The following is a 17,435-nucleotide window of genomic DNA, read 5'->3' as shown; positions in this document are numbered from 1 at the left end:
CTACGCCTGTGGAGCCCCCGCGTCATGCGGTGGACTCAGAGGAAGCGGGGGAAGAATTTTGATTCTGGGAACTGGCTGACTGGTGCAGCTTTTTCCCTCTTCCCTCGTCTCTGTGCAGAAAGGAAGCGCCTTTGACCCGCTTGCTTTTCTGAAGCCGAAAGGACTGTACCTGATAATACAGTGCTTTCTTAGGCTGTGAGGAAACCTGAGGTAAAAAATTTTCTTCCCAGCTGTTGCTGTGGATACGAGGTCCCAGAGACCATCCCCAAACAATTCCTCACCCTTATAAGGCTCTATGTGCCTTTTAAAGTCAGCATCACCTGTCCAGTGTCAGGTCTCTAATACCCTCCTGACAGAATGGACATTGCATTAATTCTGGATGCCAGCCGGCAAAATATCCCTCTGTGCATCCCTCATATATAAGACGACGTCTTATGTTCGCAAAATAGTATCCCTGTTTGACAGGGTTACAGACCACGCTGCAGCAGCACTATCTGCAGGTCTCAGTCTAGTACCTGAGTGTGTAAATACAGACTTCAGGATAGCCTCCTGCTTTTTATCAGCAGGTACCTTCAAAGTGGCCGTATCCTAAGACGGCAGTGCCACCTTTTTTGACAAACGTGTGAGCGCCTTATCCACCCTAGGGGATATCTCCCAGCGTAACTTATCCTCTGGCGGGAAAGGGTACGCCATCAGTAACTTTTTAGAAATTACCAGTTTCTTATCGGGGGAACCCACGCTTTTTCACACTTCATTCACTCATTTGATGGGGGAACAAAACACTGCCTGCTTTTTCTCCCCAAACAGAAAACCCTTTTTTAGTGGTACTTGGGTTAATGTCAGAAATGTGTAACACATTTTTTTATTGCCGGGATCATGTAACGGATGTTCCTAGTGGATTGTGTATATGTCTCAACCTCGTCGACACTGGAGTCAGACTCCGTGTCGACATCTGTGTCTGCCATCTGAGGGAGCGGGCGTTTTTGAGCCCCTGATGGCCTTTGAGACGCCTGGGCAGGCGCAGGCTGAGAAGCCGGCTGTCCCATAGCTGTTACGTCATCCAGCCTTTTATGTAAGGAGTTGACACTGTCGGTTTATACCTTCCACCTATCCATCCACTCTGGTGTCGGCCCCACAGGGGGCGACATCACATTTATCGGCATCTGCTCTGCCATCACATAAGCCTCCTCATCAAACGTGTCGACACAGCCGTACCGACACACCGCACACACACAGGGAATGCTCTGACTGAGGACAGAACCCCACACAGCCCTTTGGGGAGACAGAGAGAGAGTATGCCAGCACACACCAGAGCGCTATATAATTTAGGGATTAACACTATATTGAGTGAATTTTTCCCAATAGCTGCTTGTATATACAATATTGCGCCTAAATTTAGTGCCCCCCCTCTCTTTTTAACCCTTTGAGCCTGCAAACTACAGGGGAGAGCCTGGGGAGCTGTCTTCCAGCTGCACTGTGAAGAGAAAATGGCGCCAGTGTGCTGAGGGAGATAGCTCCGCCCCTTTTTCGCTGACTTTTCTCCCGCTTTTTTATGGATTCTGGCAGGGGTATTTATCACATATATAGCCTCTGGGGCTATATATTGTGATATATTTGCCAGCCAAGGTGTTTTTATTGCTGCTCAGGGCGCCCCCCCCCCCAGCGCCCTGCACCCTCAGTGACCGGAGTGTGAAGTGTGCATGAGGAGCAATGGTGCACAGCTGCAGTGCTGTGCGCTACCTTGGTGAAGACTGCCGCCTATTTTCCGGACCTCTTCTTGCTTCTGGCTCTGTAAGGGGGACGGCGGCGCGGCTCCGGGAACGAACACCAAGGCCAGTTCCATGCGGTCGATCCCTCTGGAGCTAATGGTGTCCAGTAGCCTAAGAAGCCCAAGCTAGCTGCAAGCAGGTAGGTTCGCTTCTTCTCCTCTTAGTCCCTCGATGCAGTGAGCCTGTTGCCAGCAGGTCTCACTGTAAAATAAAAAACCTAAAATAAACTTTCTTTCTAGGAGCTCAGGAGAGCCCCTAGTGTGCATCCAGCTCGGCCGGGCACAGAAATCTAACTGAGGTCTGGAGGAGGGTCATAGTGGGAGGAGCCAGTGCACACCAGATAGTACCTAATCTTTCTTTTAGAGTGCCCAGTCTCCTGCGGAGCCCGTCTATTCCCCATGGTCCTTACGGAGTTCCCAGCATCCACTAGGACGTCAGAGAAAAGGGGCTGAATATGCAGCACTCCCTTAACAAAAGTCTGAACTTCAGGCAGTGAAGCCAGTTCTTTTTGGAAGAAAATTAACAGAGCCGAAATCTGGACCTTAATGGAACCCAATTTTAGGCCCATAGTCACCCCTGACTGTAGGAAGTGCAGAAATCGACCCAGCTGAAATTCCTCCGTTGGGGCCTTCCTGGCCTCACACCACACAACATATTTTCGCCATATGCGGTGATAATGTTTTGCGGTCACATCCTTCCTAGCTTTAATCAGCGTAGGGATGACTTCCGCCGGAATGCCCTTTTCCTTCAGGATCCGGTGTTCAACCGCCATGCCGTCAGACGCAGTCGCGGTAAGTCTTGGAACAGACAGGGCCCCTGCTGCAGCAGGTCCTGTCTGAACAACAGAGGCCATGGGTCCTCTGAGATTATTTCTCGAAGTTCTGGGTACCAAGCTCTTCTTGGCCAATCCGGAACAATGATTATAGTTCTTACTCTTCTCCTTCTTATCATCCTCAGTACCTTGGGTATGAGAGGAAGAGGAGGGAACACATAACCGACTGGTACACCCACGGTGTCACTAGAGCGTCCACAGCTATCGCCTGAGGGTCCCTTGACCTGGCGCAATATCTTTTTAGCTTTTTATTGAGGCGGGACGCCATCCTGTCCACCTGTGGTCGTTCCCACCGGTGTACAATCAGCTTGAAGACTTCTGGATGAAGTCCCCACTCCCCCGGGTGGAAGTCGTGTCTGCTGAGGAAGTCTGCTTCCCAGTTTTCCACTCCCGGAATGCACACTGCTGACAGTGCTATCACGTGATTCTCCGCCCATCGAAGAATCCTTTTGGCTTCTGCCATTGCTATCCTGCTTCTTGTACCGCCCTGTCGATTTACATGGGCGACAGTCGTGATGTTGTCTGACTGAATCAGCACCGGTTGTTTTTGAAGCAGGTATTCTGTTTGACTCAGGGCATTGTAAATGACCCGTAGTTCCAGAATATTTACATGCAAGGAAGTTTTTGTCCTTGGACGTTTTCTTCCCTGAGTGACTGCCTCCCACCCTCGGAGGCTTGCATTCGTGGTCACCAGGACCCAGTCCTGTAAGCCGAATCTGCGGCCTTCACGAAGATGAGCACTCTGCAGCCACCACAGCAGAGACACCCTGGCCCTTGGTGACAGGGTGATACACCGATGCATCTGAAGATGCGATTCGGACCACTTGTCCAATAGATCCCACTGGTAGATCCTCGCATGGAACCTGCCAAAGGGAAACGCTTCGTAAGAGCTACCATCTTTTCCAGGATTCGCGTGCAGTGATGCACCGACACCTGTTTTGGTTGCAGGAGGTCCCTGACCAGAGATGATAATTCCTGGGCCTTCTCCTCCGGGAGAAAAACCTTCTTCTGTTCTGTGTCCAGAATCATACCCCGGAACAGCAGACGCGTCGCGGGAATCAGCTGCGACTTTGGGATATTCAGGATCCAGCCGTGCTGATGCAGCACTTCCAGAAATAGTGCTACGCTGACTAGCAACTGCTCCTTGGACCTCGCCTTTATCAGGAGATCGTCCAAGTACGGGATAATTATAACTCCCTTCTTTCTAAAGAGTATCATCCTTTTGGCCATTACCTTGGTAAATACCCTCGGTGCCGTGGACAGACCAAACGGCAACGTCTGGCATTGGTAATGACAGTCCTGTACCACAAACCTGAGGTACTCCTGGTGAGGTGGGTACATGGGGACACCCTCTTCCAGGCTTGTAATAACCGCCCTGAGCGATTCCATCTTGAACTTGAACTTCCTTATATAAGTGTTCAAGAATTTTAAATTTAGGATGGGTCTCACCGAACCATCTGGTTTCGGTACCACAACATCGTGGAATAGTAACCCCGCCCCTGTTGAAGGGGGGGTACCTTGATTATCACCTGCTGGAAGTACAGCTTGTGAATAGCGTCCAGTACTACCTCCCATTCTTTGGGAGCAGCCGGCAAGGCAGATTTGAGGTAACGGCGAGGGGGAGTGGCCTCCAACTCCAGCTTGTATCCCTGAGATACCACTTGTAGAACCCAGGGATCTACCTGTGAGCGAACCCACTGGTCGCTGAAGTTCCGGAGACGCGCCCCCCTTGGACTTAGAGGAAGCGGGGGGAGTATTTTGGTTCCAGGGAACTGGCTGTCTGGTGCAGCTTTTTCCCTCTTCCCCTGCCTCTGGGCAGAAAGGAAGCGCCTCTGACCCGCTTGCCTTTTTGTGGCCGAAAGGACTGTACCTGATAATACGGTGCTTTCTTAGGCTGTGAGGAAACCTGAGGTAAAAATGTCGACTACCCAGCTGTTGCTGTGGATACTAGGTCCGCGAGACCATCCCCAAACAATTCCTCACTCTTATAAGGCAAAACCTCCATGTGCCTTCACCTGTCCACTGCCGAGTCCATAATACTCTTCTGGCAGAAATGGACATTGCATTAATTTTAGATACCAGCCGGCAGATATCCCTCTGTGCATCTCTCATATATAAGACCACGTCTTTAAAATGCTCTATGGTTAGCAAAATAGTATCCCTGTCTAATCTCAATATTATCTGACAGGGTATCGGACCAAGCTGCTGCAGCACTACACACTGAAGCAATTGCAGGTCTCAGTATAATACCTGAGTGTGTATATACAGACTTCAGGATAGCCTCCTGCTTCTATCAGCAGGCTCCTTTAAGGCGGCCGTATCCTGAGACGGCAGTGCCACCTTTTTTGACAAGCGTGTGAGCGCCTTATCCACCCTAGGGGACGTCTCCCAACGTAACCTGTCCTTTGGCGGGAAAGGGTACGCCATCAGTAACTTTTTAGAAATCACTATTTTCTTATCGGGGAAACCCCACGCTTCTTCACACACTTTATTCAATTCATCTGATGGGGGAAAAACCACTGGATGCTTTTTCTCCCCAATATATAATACCCTTTTTTGTGGTAACTGGGTTAATGTCAGAAATGTGCAACACATTTTTCTTTGCCGTAATCATACAACGGATGGCCCTTGTGGATTTTACATTTGTCTCATCGTCGTCTACACTGGAGTCAGACTCCGTGTCGACATCTGTGTCTGCCATCTGAGTTAGCGGGTGTTTTTGAGCCCCTGATGGCCTTTGAGACGCCTGGGCAGGCACGGGCTGAGAAGCCGGCTGTCCCACTGCTGTACGTCATCTAGCCTTTTATGTAAAGGAGTTGACACTGTCGGTTAAAACCTTCCACATATCCACCCACTCTGGTGTCGACCCCGCAGGGGGTGACATCACATTTATCGGCACCTGCTCCGCCTCCATATAATCTTCCTCATCAATCATGTCGACACAGCCGTACCGACACACGCACACACACAGGGAATGCTCTGACTGAGGATAGGACCCCACAAAGTCCTTTGGGGAGACAGAGAGAGAGTATGCCAGCACACACCACAGGGAGTAACACTTTTGTACTGAGTGATTTCTCCCTAGCAGCTTTTTTACACAGTTTTTTGCGCCTAAATGTTGTGCCCCCCCCTCTCTTTTTAACCCTTGATGCCTGGATATTGCAGGGGAGAGCCTGGGGAGCTGTCTTCCAGCGATGCTGTGAAGAAAATGGCGCCGGTGTGCTGAGGTAGATAGCCCCGCCCCTTTCTCGGCGGACTTCTCCCGCTTTTATATGTATTGTATGGCGGGGGATTATGCACATATACAGTGTTATACACTGTATTATGTGATTTTAGCCATGGTAAGGTACTCTAATTGCTGCCCAGGGCGCCCCCCCCCCCCCCCCAGCGCCCTGCACCCATCAGTGACCGGAGTGTGTGGTGTGCAGAGGGAGCAATGGCGCACAGCTGCAGTGCTGTGCGCTACCTTAATGAAGACAGGAGTCTTCAGCCGCCGATTTTTCCACTTCTCTTCGTTCTTCTGGCTCTGCGAGGGGGACGGCGGCGCGGCTCTGGGACCGGACGACCGAGGCTGGGCCTGTGTTCGATCCCTCTGGAGCTAATGGTGTCCAGTAGCCTAAGAAGCCCAAGCTAGCTGCAAGCAGGTAGGTTCGCTTCTCTCCCCTCTGTCCCACGAAGCAGTGAGTCTGTTGCCAGCAGATCTCACTGAACATAAAAAACCTAACAAATACTTTCTTTTTCTAGAAGCTCAGGAGAGCCCCTAGTGTGCAACCAGCTCGGCCGGGCACAGAATTCTAACTGGGGTCTGGAGGAGGGGCATAGAGGGAGGAGCCAGTGCACACCAGGTAGTCCTAATTCTTTCTTAGATGTGCCCAGTCTCCTTCGGAGCCCGCTATTTCCCATGGTCCTTACGGAGTTCCCAGCATCCACTAGGACGTCAGAGAAAAGGGAGTAAAAAAGGAACAAACCATATTGCAATGCAAGTGGTGCAAATGCACTTATTGGGCTGATAAACTGCACAGTATATGGCCGCAACCGAGCCCTAACATTGGTCTGTTGGGCATGAAAAAAATCTTTCAACATGCCCAAAAGTGATAATTTGTGCTCAGATATTGGGGAATTGGATAAACACCAATACTCACCATCGGACAGACCATTTATCTTATAGTTTATGGCAAGGATATTGCTAGTTTTCAGCAGGGCAGATAATTAGTCTGTCTGATGGTCACTTAATTTTCAGAAACCATTCCCAAATATAGGTTTGTTGTTGTAGTCCCTACCTGTGTCTAGCAGGCCATACTCCTACCTGGTACAAGCTGCAGTATTTTGTCCATTTAGCACTACAAAGCTTTTTCTGTAGCATCAAGCTTCCCTGACAACCTCCACAGCAGTGGGTATCTGTAATGGTTTGAGGATTCTGTATCGGCAAAGCTGCACATATCATCCAAGAAAATAGCATGGTGGACATTTGCCCAGTGATTTGCACATGCGCAATACAAATAGCGCTGCATAAGCAGACTCTGGCACAGCATACCTCCCATGATCCATAGGGGTCATTTATGGCTGGAGAGGACATAGGAGAAATATCTAGTGCATGGGTCTTCAACCTGTGGCCCTCCAGCTGCTGTTGAACTACACATCCCAGCATGCCTTGCAAATCTTTTACTATAAAGACATGCTAAAACTGAGGCAGGGCATACTGAGATGTGTAGCTCCACAGCAGCTGGAAGGCCATAGGTTGAAGACCCATTCTCTAGTAGTGTGATATACTTCCCTTTTCCTTGACTCTGGCACAGCACCAGAGTCTACTCACTAGCGCCAACAGCTAGAGAGGAGGGGGCCCGGACGCAGACTGTACATGGGTCCCCTCCTTTCTTAATGTGCCCTTGTTCCACCGACTATAATCATTAATGGGGGACATGTACTAAGCAGTGATAAAAGTGGAGAAGGGAGCCAGTGGAGAAGTTGCCCACGGTAACCAATCAGCTGCTCTGTATAGTTTTGTAGTATGCAAATTATAAATGTTACGTCAGTGCTGATTGGTTGCCATGGACAACTTCTCCACTGGCACACTTCTCCACTTTTATCACTGCTTAGTACATCTCCCCTATGACATATGGGTATTTTAAGAGGGTAAATGCTTCTATATCAGATGTACTTTGTCTCATGGCTCTATGTCAGATTACCTTCAGCGCTGTTAATCTGTCTCAAACAAATGCAATGCAAATGAATTCCACTTTTACTAATAACGGTGTAGAGCCGTTATGTGTGAAGAATGACACGAGATATGACGCCATACTGATGATACACATCAGAATCATGCAATTTCACGGTGAGTACATGCTCAACGAGTATGGACCACATTGGTGAGTAACGGCCCTTTTACCTGGAAAACGCCACCATGGAGAGGAGACAGAATAGCCATGATGTGAATATAAGCAAATAACTGTATGCTGTGTGGATGTCATCACTACAAGAAATTAAAACATCTTGGTTTATGATCGGGTAGCCTCAGTAATAGTAGGAATGACAAAAAATAAAATAAAAAAAGGCCCTTTTTGTAAATATAGAAAATGGTTGTATTGGATAATAGGTTGGATAATTGTATGTAATATGATATAAATAAATAGGTGGCTAAAAATAAAATGTGATCACTGTGCAAGCACTTAATAATGAGCTAACTGTAAATAAAGGTAGTTCCACTGGCAGAGTTGGAACGGGAGCAGTGCTGACATGAATCCCTCCCACACAATTGCCTAACACATCAAGCACGTATTGTTATCATTACTTCTTTTTTCTATAATCATTGCACAATCATTGATGAAGATAGGCTTATTTATTTATTTTTTTCAGAATATGGCACTTCATCACAAGGTAGGCAATTTGCCAGCTGTCAGGATCCCGGCGGTCAGGATACCGATGCCAGAATCCCGACAGCCAACAATGCCGACAGCTGGAATCCCGGCGCACAGGGGCTATTCCCACTCGTTGGTGTCCACGACACCCATAGAGTGAGAATAGAACCTGTGGCGAGCGCAGCGATCCACCAAGCCCGCAGTGTGGTGAGCGCAGAGAGCCCGCAAGGGGACACTTAGCGCTCACCCCGATGCCGGCATTCTGGCGAGCGGGATGCTGCTGTCGGGATCTTGACAGCCGGCATACTGCCTGCCGGTAAATAGTATATAACCCCATCACAATAGTGGAACATGACCTGTAGTGCCTTGCATAAATGTATGTGATTTGTATGAATTGTATGAATACCTTTACAACAAAAGGATTAATATGAGCGGTGTGATCTTTAGCCTGCATATGCATTGGGACGCATGATTACAAGATATCTAGAAGAAGCACTGAGTAATAGCTGCCACTTCGTCAATAAAGTGAATTTGGAGGTTATTTAGAGACTTTATATACACTTTAAAGGTACATACATACTTGCCGAGAAAGTAAACGTCGGTCATTTTTAACCTTCCTGAATGACGTTGTTTACCATATTCGCCAGTGTCGTTGTTTACTATATTCGCCAGTGTGTATGCCACTGATGACGAGCGATGCGTGGCCCCGTGGGTCGGCTATGATCCTCGCTGTCGGCCGTGCATGCAGCTCAATTTGGACTGTCGTCCAATGACTGCATGCATGGCCCAGCCGCTGCGTGACATCGCTGGGCGATATGGTCGTTATTTCGCTCAGTGTGTACGCACTACCGACGACCGCCCCGGCCCAGGAGTGGAAACACTAGCCGACGTCGCTCATAGAGCACATCGCCTAGCGTGCACCCACCTTTAGTCTAGCTGGAGAAATTTTCAGTTTATCCAGTTTTAACAGGACAAAACACTAAAATATTTATGATTGAGACTTTATTTTTATTTAGTCAAGATCATTGTAATCTTATGCTGGGTACACACTAGGCCGATCTACTGAACAATCTGACAATCGGTAACTGCATATACACTTACCGATCACCCCAACATCACAACTGGGCGAGCATTTCCATGTGCTCACCCAGTTGTGATGTTGATCACCGGCGGCCTCTGCAGCAAGTCCATACACACAGATATATCGGCCACCGGCTGTGCTGCAGGACAGAATCGATAGGTCTGTTTACAACGTCGTTCACAGACATATTGGGAGTACACACCCACCGATGTGCCCACAATATAATACCCGCTCAACTGAACGGCCAATGAGTCAGTGTGTACCCCCAGCTTTAGCTGTAGCACTTATCACATGTATTTTGGTGATTTTATTAATTCAGTGATAGGTATTGCCAGTGAAAATAACCTCACACACAGATATCTGCAAGGCTAAATATTATTGTGGGGTCTTTTTTTTACTACATAGTACCACCATCACTTCTGAATAGTTCTCAAGAAGCTTCAAATAAGGGGATATACTCAAAGGTGTTGGTAAAGAATTCAGGGTGTTACAGCTGTCTATAGATGCAAAATAGATTAACATATTACCATAAGTAAATACATTTATATTACTTAATATGAATTTGAGCAACACCACAATCGTCAACACCATTTTCCTGTTATTTTTTACATTTTTACTAGGGTATAGCAAACTAGAGTATACTGTAAAAAACAAAAACATGACTATTTGTCTAGACACCTATGAAAATCTAAACCTGAGGAGTGTACACAGTAGGCAAGAGACCATCATGGACCAGTGTAAGCAGGAAATCAAGGCACAATATCAAATGATAATGACATGAGGGATATGGTTATAATTAAGCAGGTTAAGAGCCACTTGCTAGAAATAACAGAAATATATTAATGCAATCTTTAGTAATCTCCCTTTGACAGCACCATTTGGTACTAAAGATAAAACACTGGGTAGCACTAATTGGAGTTTACTATTCGGAACTATTCCTGTAGCTTCACGACAGTTTAAATACAAAGACAGACAAAATGTTTTTTTATAGGTGCAAGTGGTTGGCTTATCAAGAATTGCAGCAGAAGGGCACAGTTTAAGGACACTACTTACAGCCTCTTGATACCAGATTCCTGGGGATTGGGTGCTTTGGGCGTAATCATAGGTGACGGATTTGGAAGTTTATTTTCCTCATCTGCTTCATCACTGGAGAAAAACAATATGTCAGTACAAATGCATCATAATGAAACACATTTTGACACTAATCTAGAAAAACCATTACAAAAAGTTAAATTAAATGATAAACGCCACCTTTTTCTAACATAATGCTAGTAACTTGTATTACTTTACTTATGGCTTAAATTTAATGTTGCTTGTGGAACGGCCAACCTAGCACTTTTCATTTCCATGTTGCAGCTTATGGCTCCAGGTGTCCGTTTCTCTAGGTTTACTAAGGGAAACCTTGTTACAGAAAGCCACGTAAATGGAACACCACTCCAATGTGCCACTCTCCTGGGTACACAGAGTTCTAGTCCCACCACTGCAAGCTATTCACTGTGGAAACTATGTAATAACCCATGAATGGTGTGATGGGAAGGTGACTATATTTACTAAGCCTTGGACGGAGATAAAGTACCAGCCAATCAGCTCCTGTCATGTCACAGGCTGGATTTGAAAAATGACAGTTAGGAGCTGATTGGCTGGTACTTTATCTCCGTCCACTTTATCTCCATCTGAGGCTTAGTAAATAGTGTGCTCAGGCAGACACTTCCAACCTTTAGCTGTAGCTAAAATACTTAACTTAGTAGGTTGGCTGTTTGATGAGCACAAATTAAGTTTAACCGATGAAGTCAGATATCTGTGTGTCACGCCACATCTGCGTAGCATACCAGGTGGAGATTATGAGCAACTGGTAACAGTGAAAAAGAAAGATGCAATGGAGTTTATATCTGTGCACCTTGTATAAACATTGTAAATTCAATAAACTTTATAGTTTATTCAAGTTTTAGACATGCTCATATTCAAAGATTCAGGTTTTACTTTACTTAATAATTTCAATATGGTATGCGGCAAAAACATTAACGATGTGGTATTATGCCAGAAGGCACATCACAACCCCATGATAGCATTTTGATAAAGGTTAGAGAATCATAACCTCACATTTATTTATTTATTTTCCTTCAAATGAGCATGAAGATAAAAGAGTAGTGCACCCTATCTGAATTGGTCTCTGTGGAAGACCCATATGTAACATTCTATAACAGAAGGAGACTGTTCATATTTCATTGTGCTGTTAACCCATGGTACATATGTAATATCACTTTATGCTGCAAACCGAGAAATCACACAATTATCAGGCAGAATGGTATACAAAGAAAACAATAAGAACCAGACCAATGTGCACAGAAAAAGCAGCCTATGGGATCCAATTGATATAAAGCGTCACCAACACTTCAATAACATAGATACAGACAAAATCACCAATATAGAATCCCTTGGCGCTCAATAAATTCGGCAAGATCGCTTGTTCAAAATCAGGCGGCCCAACACGGATTTCTCTCTTCTGGATTTATTCCTCAAAGAAAAGAGAGCACACACCTCATAGGACAATACATTTTGTTTCTCTGCAAATGTTTACAAAAACAGAAGGTGATATGGACTCCTACCATATAGAGGGGTCTACATGTGAAGTAGACAGAATAGCATGTATCTTGAGAGGGTTAATCCCACAAGGAAATCATAATGCACCCGTCCTCAAAAGGAAGAAGTTATCCAAAATAGTGTAATACAGTAATTTAATAACTAAACATGAACAGAGGCAGAAGTACTGGACTCTCACCCGGTGGAATGGTCTACTAGGAATTAGCAGACAATTAAGCATAAGTGTGTTAAAGCCAGGTGTCCCTGCAAACTCAGTATCCAGCCGGTTCGAATCAAGATTTCTTCCCCCAACCTCCTTACCAATGCGTTTCAATACTCCTGGTATCTTTATCAAGGCATGCCTTGATAAAGATACCAGGAGTATTGAAACGCGCAGCATTATGATTTCCTTATGGGATTAACCCTCTCAAGACATATGCTATTCTATCTATTTCACATGTAGAACCCTCTATATGGTAGGAGTCCATATCACCTTCTGTTTTCGTAAACATATGCAGAGAAACAAAATGTATTGTCCTATGAGGTGTGTGCTCTCTTTTCTTTGAGGAATAAATCCAGAAGAGAGAAATCCGTGTTGGGCCGCCTGATTTTGAACAAGCGATCTTGCCGAATTTATTGAGCGCCAAGGGATTCTATATTGGTGATTTTGTCAGTATCAGGCAGAATGGTATCCAGACTATAGATCTACACTAAAAAGGTTTACAATCAATAGGTATGATATAGGTAGATATGCATTGGGTCGACAAGTTCAAAAGGTAGATAGTCCAAATGGTCGACAGGGTCAAAAGGACAACATGACAATGGTCGACACACATATGGTAGACACAAGTTTTTTATTTTTTTTCAACTTTTTCATACTTTACCATCCACGTGGACTACGATTGGGAATAGTATCCTGTCCGAAGTATGGTGAGCAAAGCAATCCATGCGAGGGGACGCAGTACACTAATCGGGCTTGTCTGTGGCAGAAAAGTGAAAACATCCCCACCCAAAAAAATGTGTCTACCTTTTTTGTATTGACCATTTCCATGTCAGCCTTTTGACCCTGTCGATAGTTTCTACTGTCTACCTATTCTATGTCGACTTTTTGAACCTGTCGACATAGGTGTGCGCCGAAGCCGACATGGTGATGCCGCTCAGGACTCCACCCCCCCCCCCCCCCCCCCCCCCCGCATTATGGTCTACTCCCCATCCAGGACATAGACTGCTTACCCTGGCGGTGAGCAGTCTTATGTCCCAGAGCAATGGGTGGAGAAGGTGGTCCGTTACCTGGCGGAGAGGGGGTGGCATCCAGAGCGACTCCCACGTGTCGGCTTCTGCGAATGCCTGTCGACCTAATGCATGTCTACAATTAGTGGTAGACCTATTGACTGCAGATCTAATAATCCACACCCATGCAGAATACATACAAACCCCTAATTGTGACGTTTAATCAACATGTTGCTGTCAGTTATTTATAAACTACAATTCCCAGCAGGTCCTGCCAATTGGACATGCTACAAAAATATAAATTAGCATGGACATTTTCAGAAAAAATTATGTGTTCTGGGTGATTAACAATGATAACATGGGAACAAATGAATGTCCCAACTTGTCCCCAGAAAAGGATATGTACATCTCAGGACTAGAAGACTGGCACAGTACAAACTCTTAGCTATCATGAAGTTTAACATTGTCATTTATTATATAAACACGGTTGTCTAAGCTGATGAGGCACCTGCGGCACTCCAGCTGTTGCTGAACTACATATCCTAGCATGCCCTGACACAGATTCAACATGCCCTTACAGAGACACTGTGGTAGGTCATGCTGGTAGTTGTAGTTCCATGGCAGCTGGAGTGCCACAGGCTGCCTACCACTGGTCTACACGGTCAATGGTGATCAAATAAATTAGGCCTTTAAACACGACTACCAAAAGGCATCCTCACAGACGTACTGTCTGACAGTGTTACATGAGCACTTCCTGTACGCAAACTGCGGAAGGTGGCAGCGAATGGCCCATGAATTAACCACCTTTAAATGTTACCAATCGCTGCTATTACCAGTCAAATCACTTAGCACTCACAGCAAGAAAGGATAAGACTAATTACTACCTTTTATAATAAGCAATCTCTTCCTGCAGCATAAAGACTTTGGCTTTCAGCTCGTTTCTCTCGTGCAAGACGTCTCGCAGTTCTTGCAGTGTAAACCTGGGCCGACTTGAATCTTTGAGGTCAATAGACATTTTCTCTGAGTCAAAAATATAATCTTCACTTATGGCTTCAGTCTAAAGAAAGAGCGAGAGCCTTCTTAATATATTTACTGTATTGTATATCTAGGACATGAAAAAGTAAAAAAAAAAAAAAAAAGTATACAACTCTGAACCAGATAAACTATGAAGGAGATTGTCCATGATTACACAGCGGTGACAGCGGCAAGTAGCATGAGACAGATTGTTACCTTCTCCGTTTTCTCTTCACCATTTTGCAGCTGCTCTCCTTTCAATCTTTCTCTCAGTTTCCCAATTTCTGATCTCATGTTACCGAACTCCTGTTCCTTGGTCTGCAGGTATGCCTCCAGCTCCACCTTCTGTTCAATCAGCGATTTCCCCTGCGCCTCCACCACTGTAATGCGATGTCGCAGGTCATGATTAATCTTCATGAGGCGATTCTGCTGCTGCTGTAACTGCAGTGTGTCCGAAAAGGTAAGTTAGAACTATTGGAGTAGTCACTCAGCAATCATATAGCTTCATAACATGTACCAAGCATTAGGGGCCTGCCAATGTCAGACGGAGATGGGACATTTGTTTCTTCTGCGCGTATGTCTATGCTGCACTGTACATGCGGCCTCACATAGGAGACCATACTCAGAACTGCACCTAACAGAGGGGGTAATTCCAAGTTGATCGCAGCAGGAAATTTTTTAGCAGTTGGGCAAAACCATGTGCACTGCAGAGGAGGCAGATATAACATGTGCAGAGAGAGTTATATTTTGGTGGGTTATTTTGTTTCTGTGCAGGGTAAATACTGGCTGCTTTATTTTTACACTGCAATTTAGATTGCAGATTGAACACACCACACCCAAATCTAACTCTCTCTGCAAATGTTATATTTGCCTCCCCTGCAGTGCACATCGTTTTGCCCAAATGCTAAAAAATTTCCTGCTGCGATCAACTTGGAATTACCCCCAGAGTTAGGTATAGACACAACCTTCTGTATTTCACCGTCTACTGATGCAGACAGTGGGCATCTCAATCCTTGCACATGTGCATGCATGGGTGTACACCAGGGAAGGACTTTGTAGTCGCATTTGCATAAAATTGCAGGCACAAATGCAGAATTAGAATAAGCCCCTTACATATACTGCAGTAAATCAGGCAGAAAACATTGCTCCAAATATACATAATCAGAATCTTATCCTCATTTCACATTCCCCTAACATAACCCTAATTGTTCTGAAAGCAGAACTGCCCCATCACTCTCCTCCTGAAATACAACCACCTCCATGAAGAAACACACAAAACAGACTCCTCTTCCCTGTCCAACAGTGACAGGCTAAACTGATACCGCATTGCTTACTAACTAACCTCCTCTCACCATCTCCATAACAGCCTGTGGGTCATTTACACTGCTTTACTAACTAAAAGACAACATTTTATTTGGTTTTTGCATATAAACAAGGGGAAAGGGGACATGAAAAAGGGACCATGGGTCACAAGAGTGCAATAACACAGTGACATCTGCAGCATACATACATAATATGTATCATGTCATCTAATACATAATAAGCACAGCAGTCTATAATAGTACAAAGGTTAGACATGTGTAACACTAACAGGCATTAAAGTAACAAAAAATTATAATGTACTCATGAGGGACAAGGTATTTCTCATTTAGATTAAACCAACGGTCTCAGATCTTATGGGAATTGTCCAAACTCTTGGAGAGAATGGCAGTCAGTTCTGCCATATGCAGTGGACAGACAGAGGTGGTGGCAGGGAATGGCTACTATAGTGGTGACAGGGCAGAGGGAAGTGTTACTGCAGAATTGGGGGGTGGGCAGAGGAGAGGGAGGCCAAATATATTACAGGGGAGGGGAATGGCCAACTTTCTTTACATAACAAAAGGTGTTCACTTTTATTTACCAAGCAATTCTACTTTACGTCTCCATTATCTACCCATTCTTCTCAAGCCGACGCCTCTGTCACCATGCAAATGTTTCCCTGCCCACCTTCCCCACCCATTCCTCCCTCAAATCTCATGACTGTGGCACAAACTTCAAATAAAAAATAAAACAAATAATAAAAAAACAATTACCACCATTCAACAAGGTGTTTCCTCATGTCATAGCTAACACACCCACTCAGCTTCTCCTACGCCTCCAATTCATTCTCACCAGTAAAAAGTTTCTGAAATGTATCTCATTCTAAAAACTGCACCCTCAAGAATATTGCCATCCAACTTCTCTACACCCAAATTCACACTTCCGAATTCTAATCTCAAAATACTCAACCTCACGCACACACACAAAAGATATATAAACATGAGCAGCCACTCCCTGAAATTAAACAAAACCCTTAAGGCGCTTAACACTCAATACCGTGATACACAAGGGCATAGCTACCATAGGTGCAGGAAGTGCAGCTGCTATGGGGCCCAGAGCTAAGAGGGGCCACCTTTTCTTTTACAAAGTTACATGTGTTATATACATTCTTTACCATTGATAGATACATAGGGGCTCCTACACTCTTTTGCCTTGGGGCCTACTATATATTTAGTTATGCCCCTAGATCTGCTCATTGTAATGTGGTATAAAATATACAGAAGGGCACTGTAATGTTACATTATATGAGCTGGGGCACTGTATATCATAATGTGAAATGGGAGTACTGTGTTGCACAATGTGTACTAGCAGTCCTACAGCCAATGGGCCTCATTCCGAGTTGATCGCACGCTGCAATTTTTTGCAGCCCGTGCGATCAGATAGTCGCCGCCTATGGGGGAGTGTATTTTAGCTTAGCAACTTTGCGAAGGCTTGTGCAGGGGAGCTGTGCCAAAAAGTTTTGTGTAGTTTCTGAGTAGCTCTGAACATACTCTGCCACTGCGATCACTTCAGCCTGTCAGGTCCCCGAAATTGACGTCAGACACCCGCCCTGCAAACGCCTGGACACGCCTGCATTTTCCTCGACACTCCCAGAAAACGGTCAGTTGCCACCCAGGAACGCCTTCCTGCTGTCAATCACCTTGCATTTCGCGCTGCGATCCCGATCTTCATTAGTTTCATCGCTGCCCGGTGTCCCCCATCGCCGGGCAGCGACG

The 17,435-nt window shown here is 45.6% G+C and overlaps 1 protein-coding gene across 4 annotated transcripts in view; it reads right to left on the bottom strand.

Annotated features, from left to right (window-relative positions):
- The window catches only part of RILPL1 (Rab interacting lysosomal protein like 1), a 58,507-nt gene that overhangs the window by 17,733 nt on the left and 23,339 nt on the right, over window positions 1-17,435 (bottom strand). For 2 of the 4 annotated variants that reach the window (XM_063964496.1, XM_063964497.1), the window contains exons 4-7: window positions 14,578-14,802; window positions 14,232-14,404; window positions 10,591-10,683; window positions 7,988-8,071 (exon numbers count right to left, since the gene is read on the bottom strand). In XM_063964496.1, the coding sequence (XP_063820566.1) occupies window positions 7,988-8,071; window positions 10,591-10,683; window positions 14,232-14,404; window positions 14,578-14,802 (575 nt within the window). The remainder of the gene's footprint in view (window positions 1-7,987; window positions 8,072-10,590; window positions 10,684-14,231; window positions 14,405-14,577; window positions 14,803-17,435) is intronic. The other 2 variants (XM_063964498.1, XM_063964499.1) reach the window with 1 other exon arrangement.

The sequence above is a fragment of the Pseudophryne corroboree genome, chromosome 1 (assembly GCF_028390025.1).
Source record: "Pseudophryne corroboree isolate aPseCor3 chromosome 1, aPseCor3.hap2, whole genome shotgun sequence".
In the NCBI taxonomy this organism is placed as follows: Eukaryota; Metazoa; Chordata; class Amphibia; order Anura; family Myobatrachidae; genus Pseudophryne; species Pseudophryne corroboree.
This window is presented reverse-complemented; position numbering and strand designations above follow the sequence as displayed.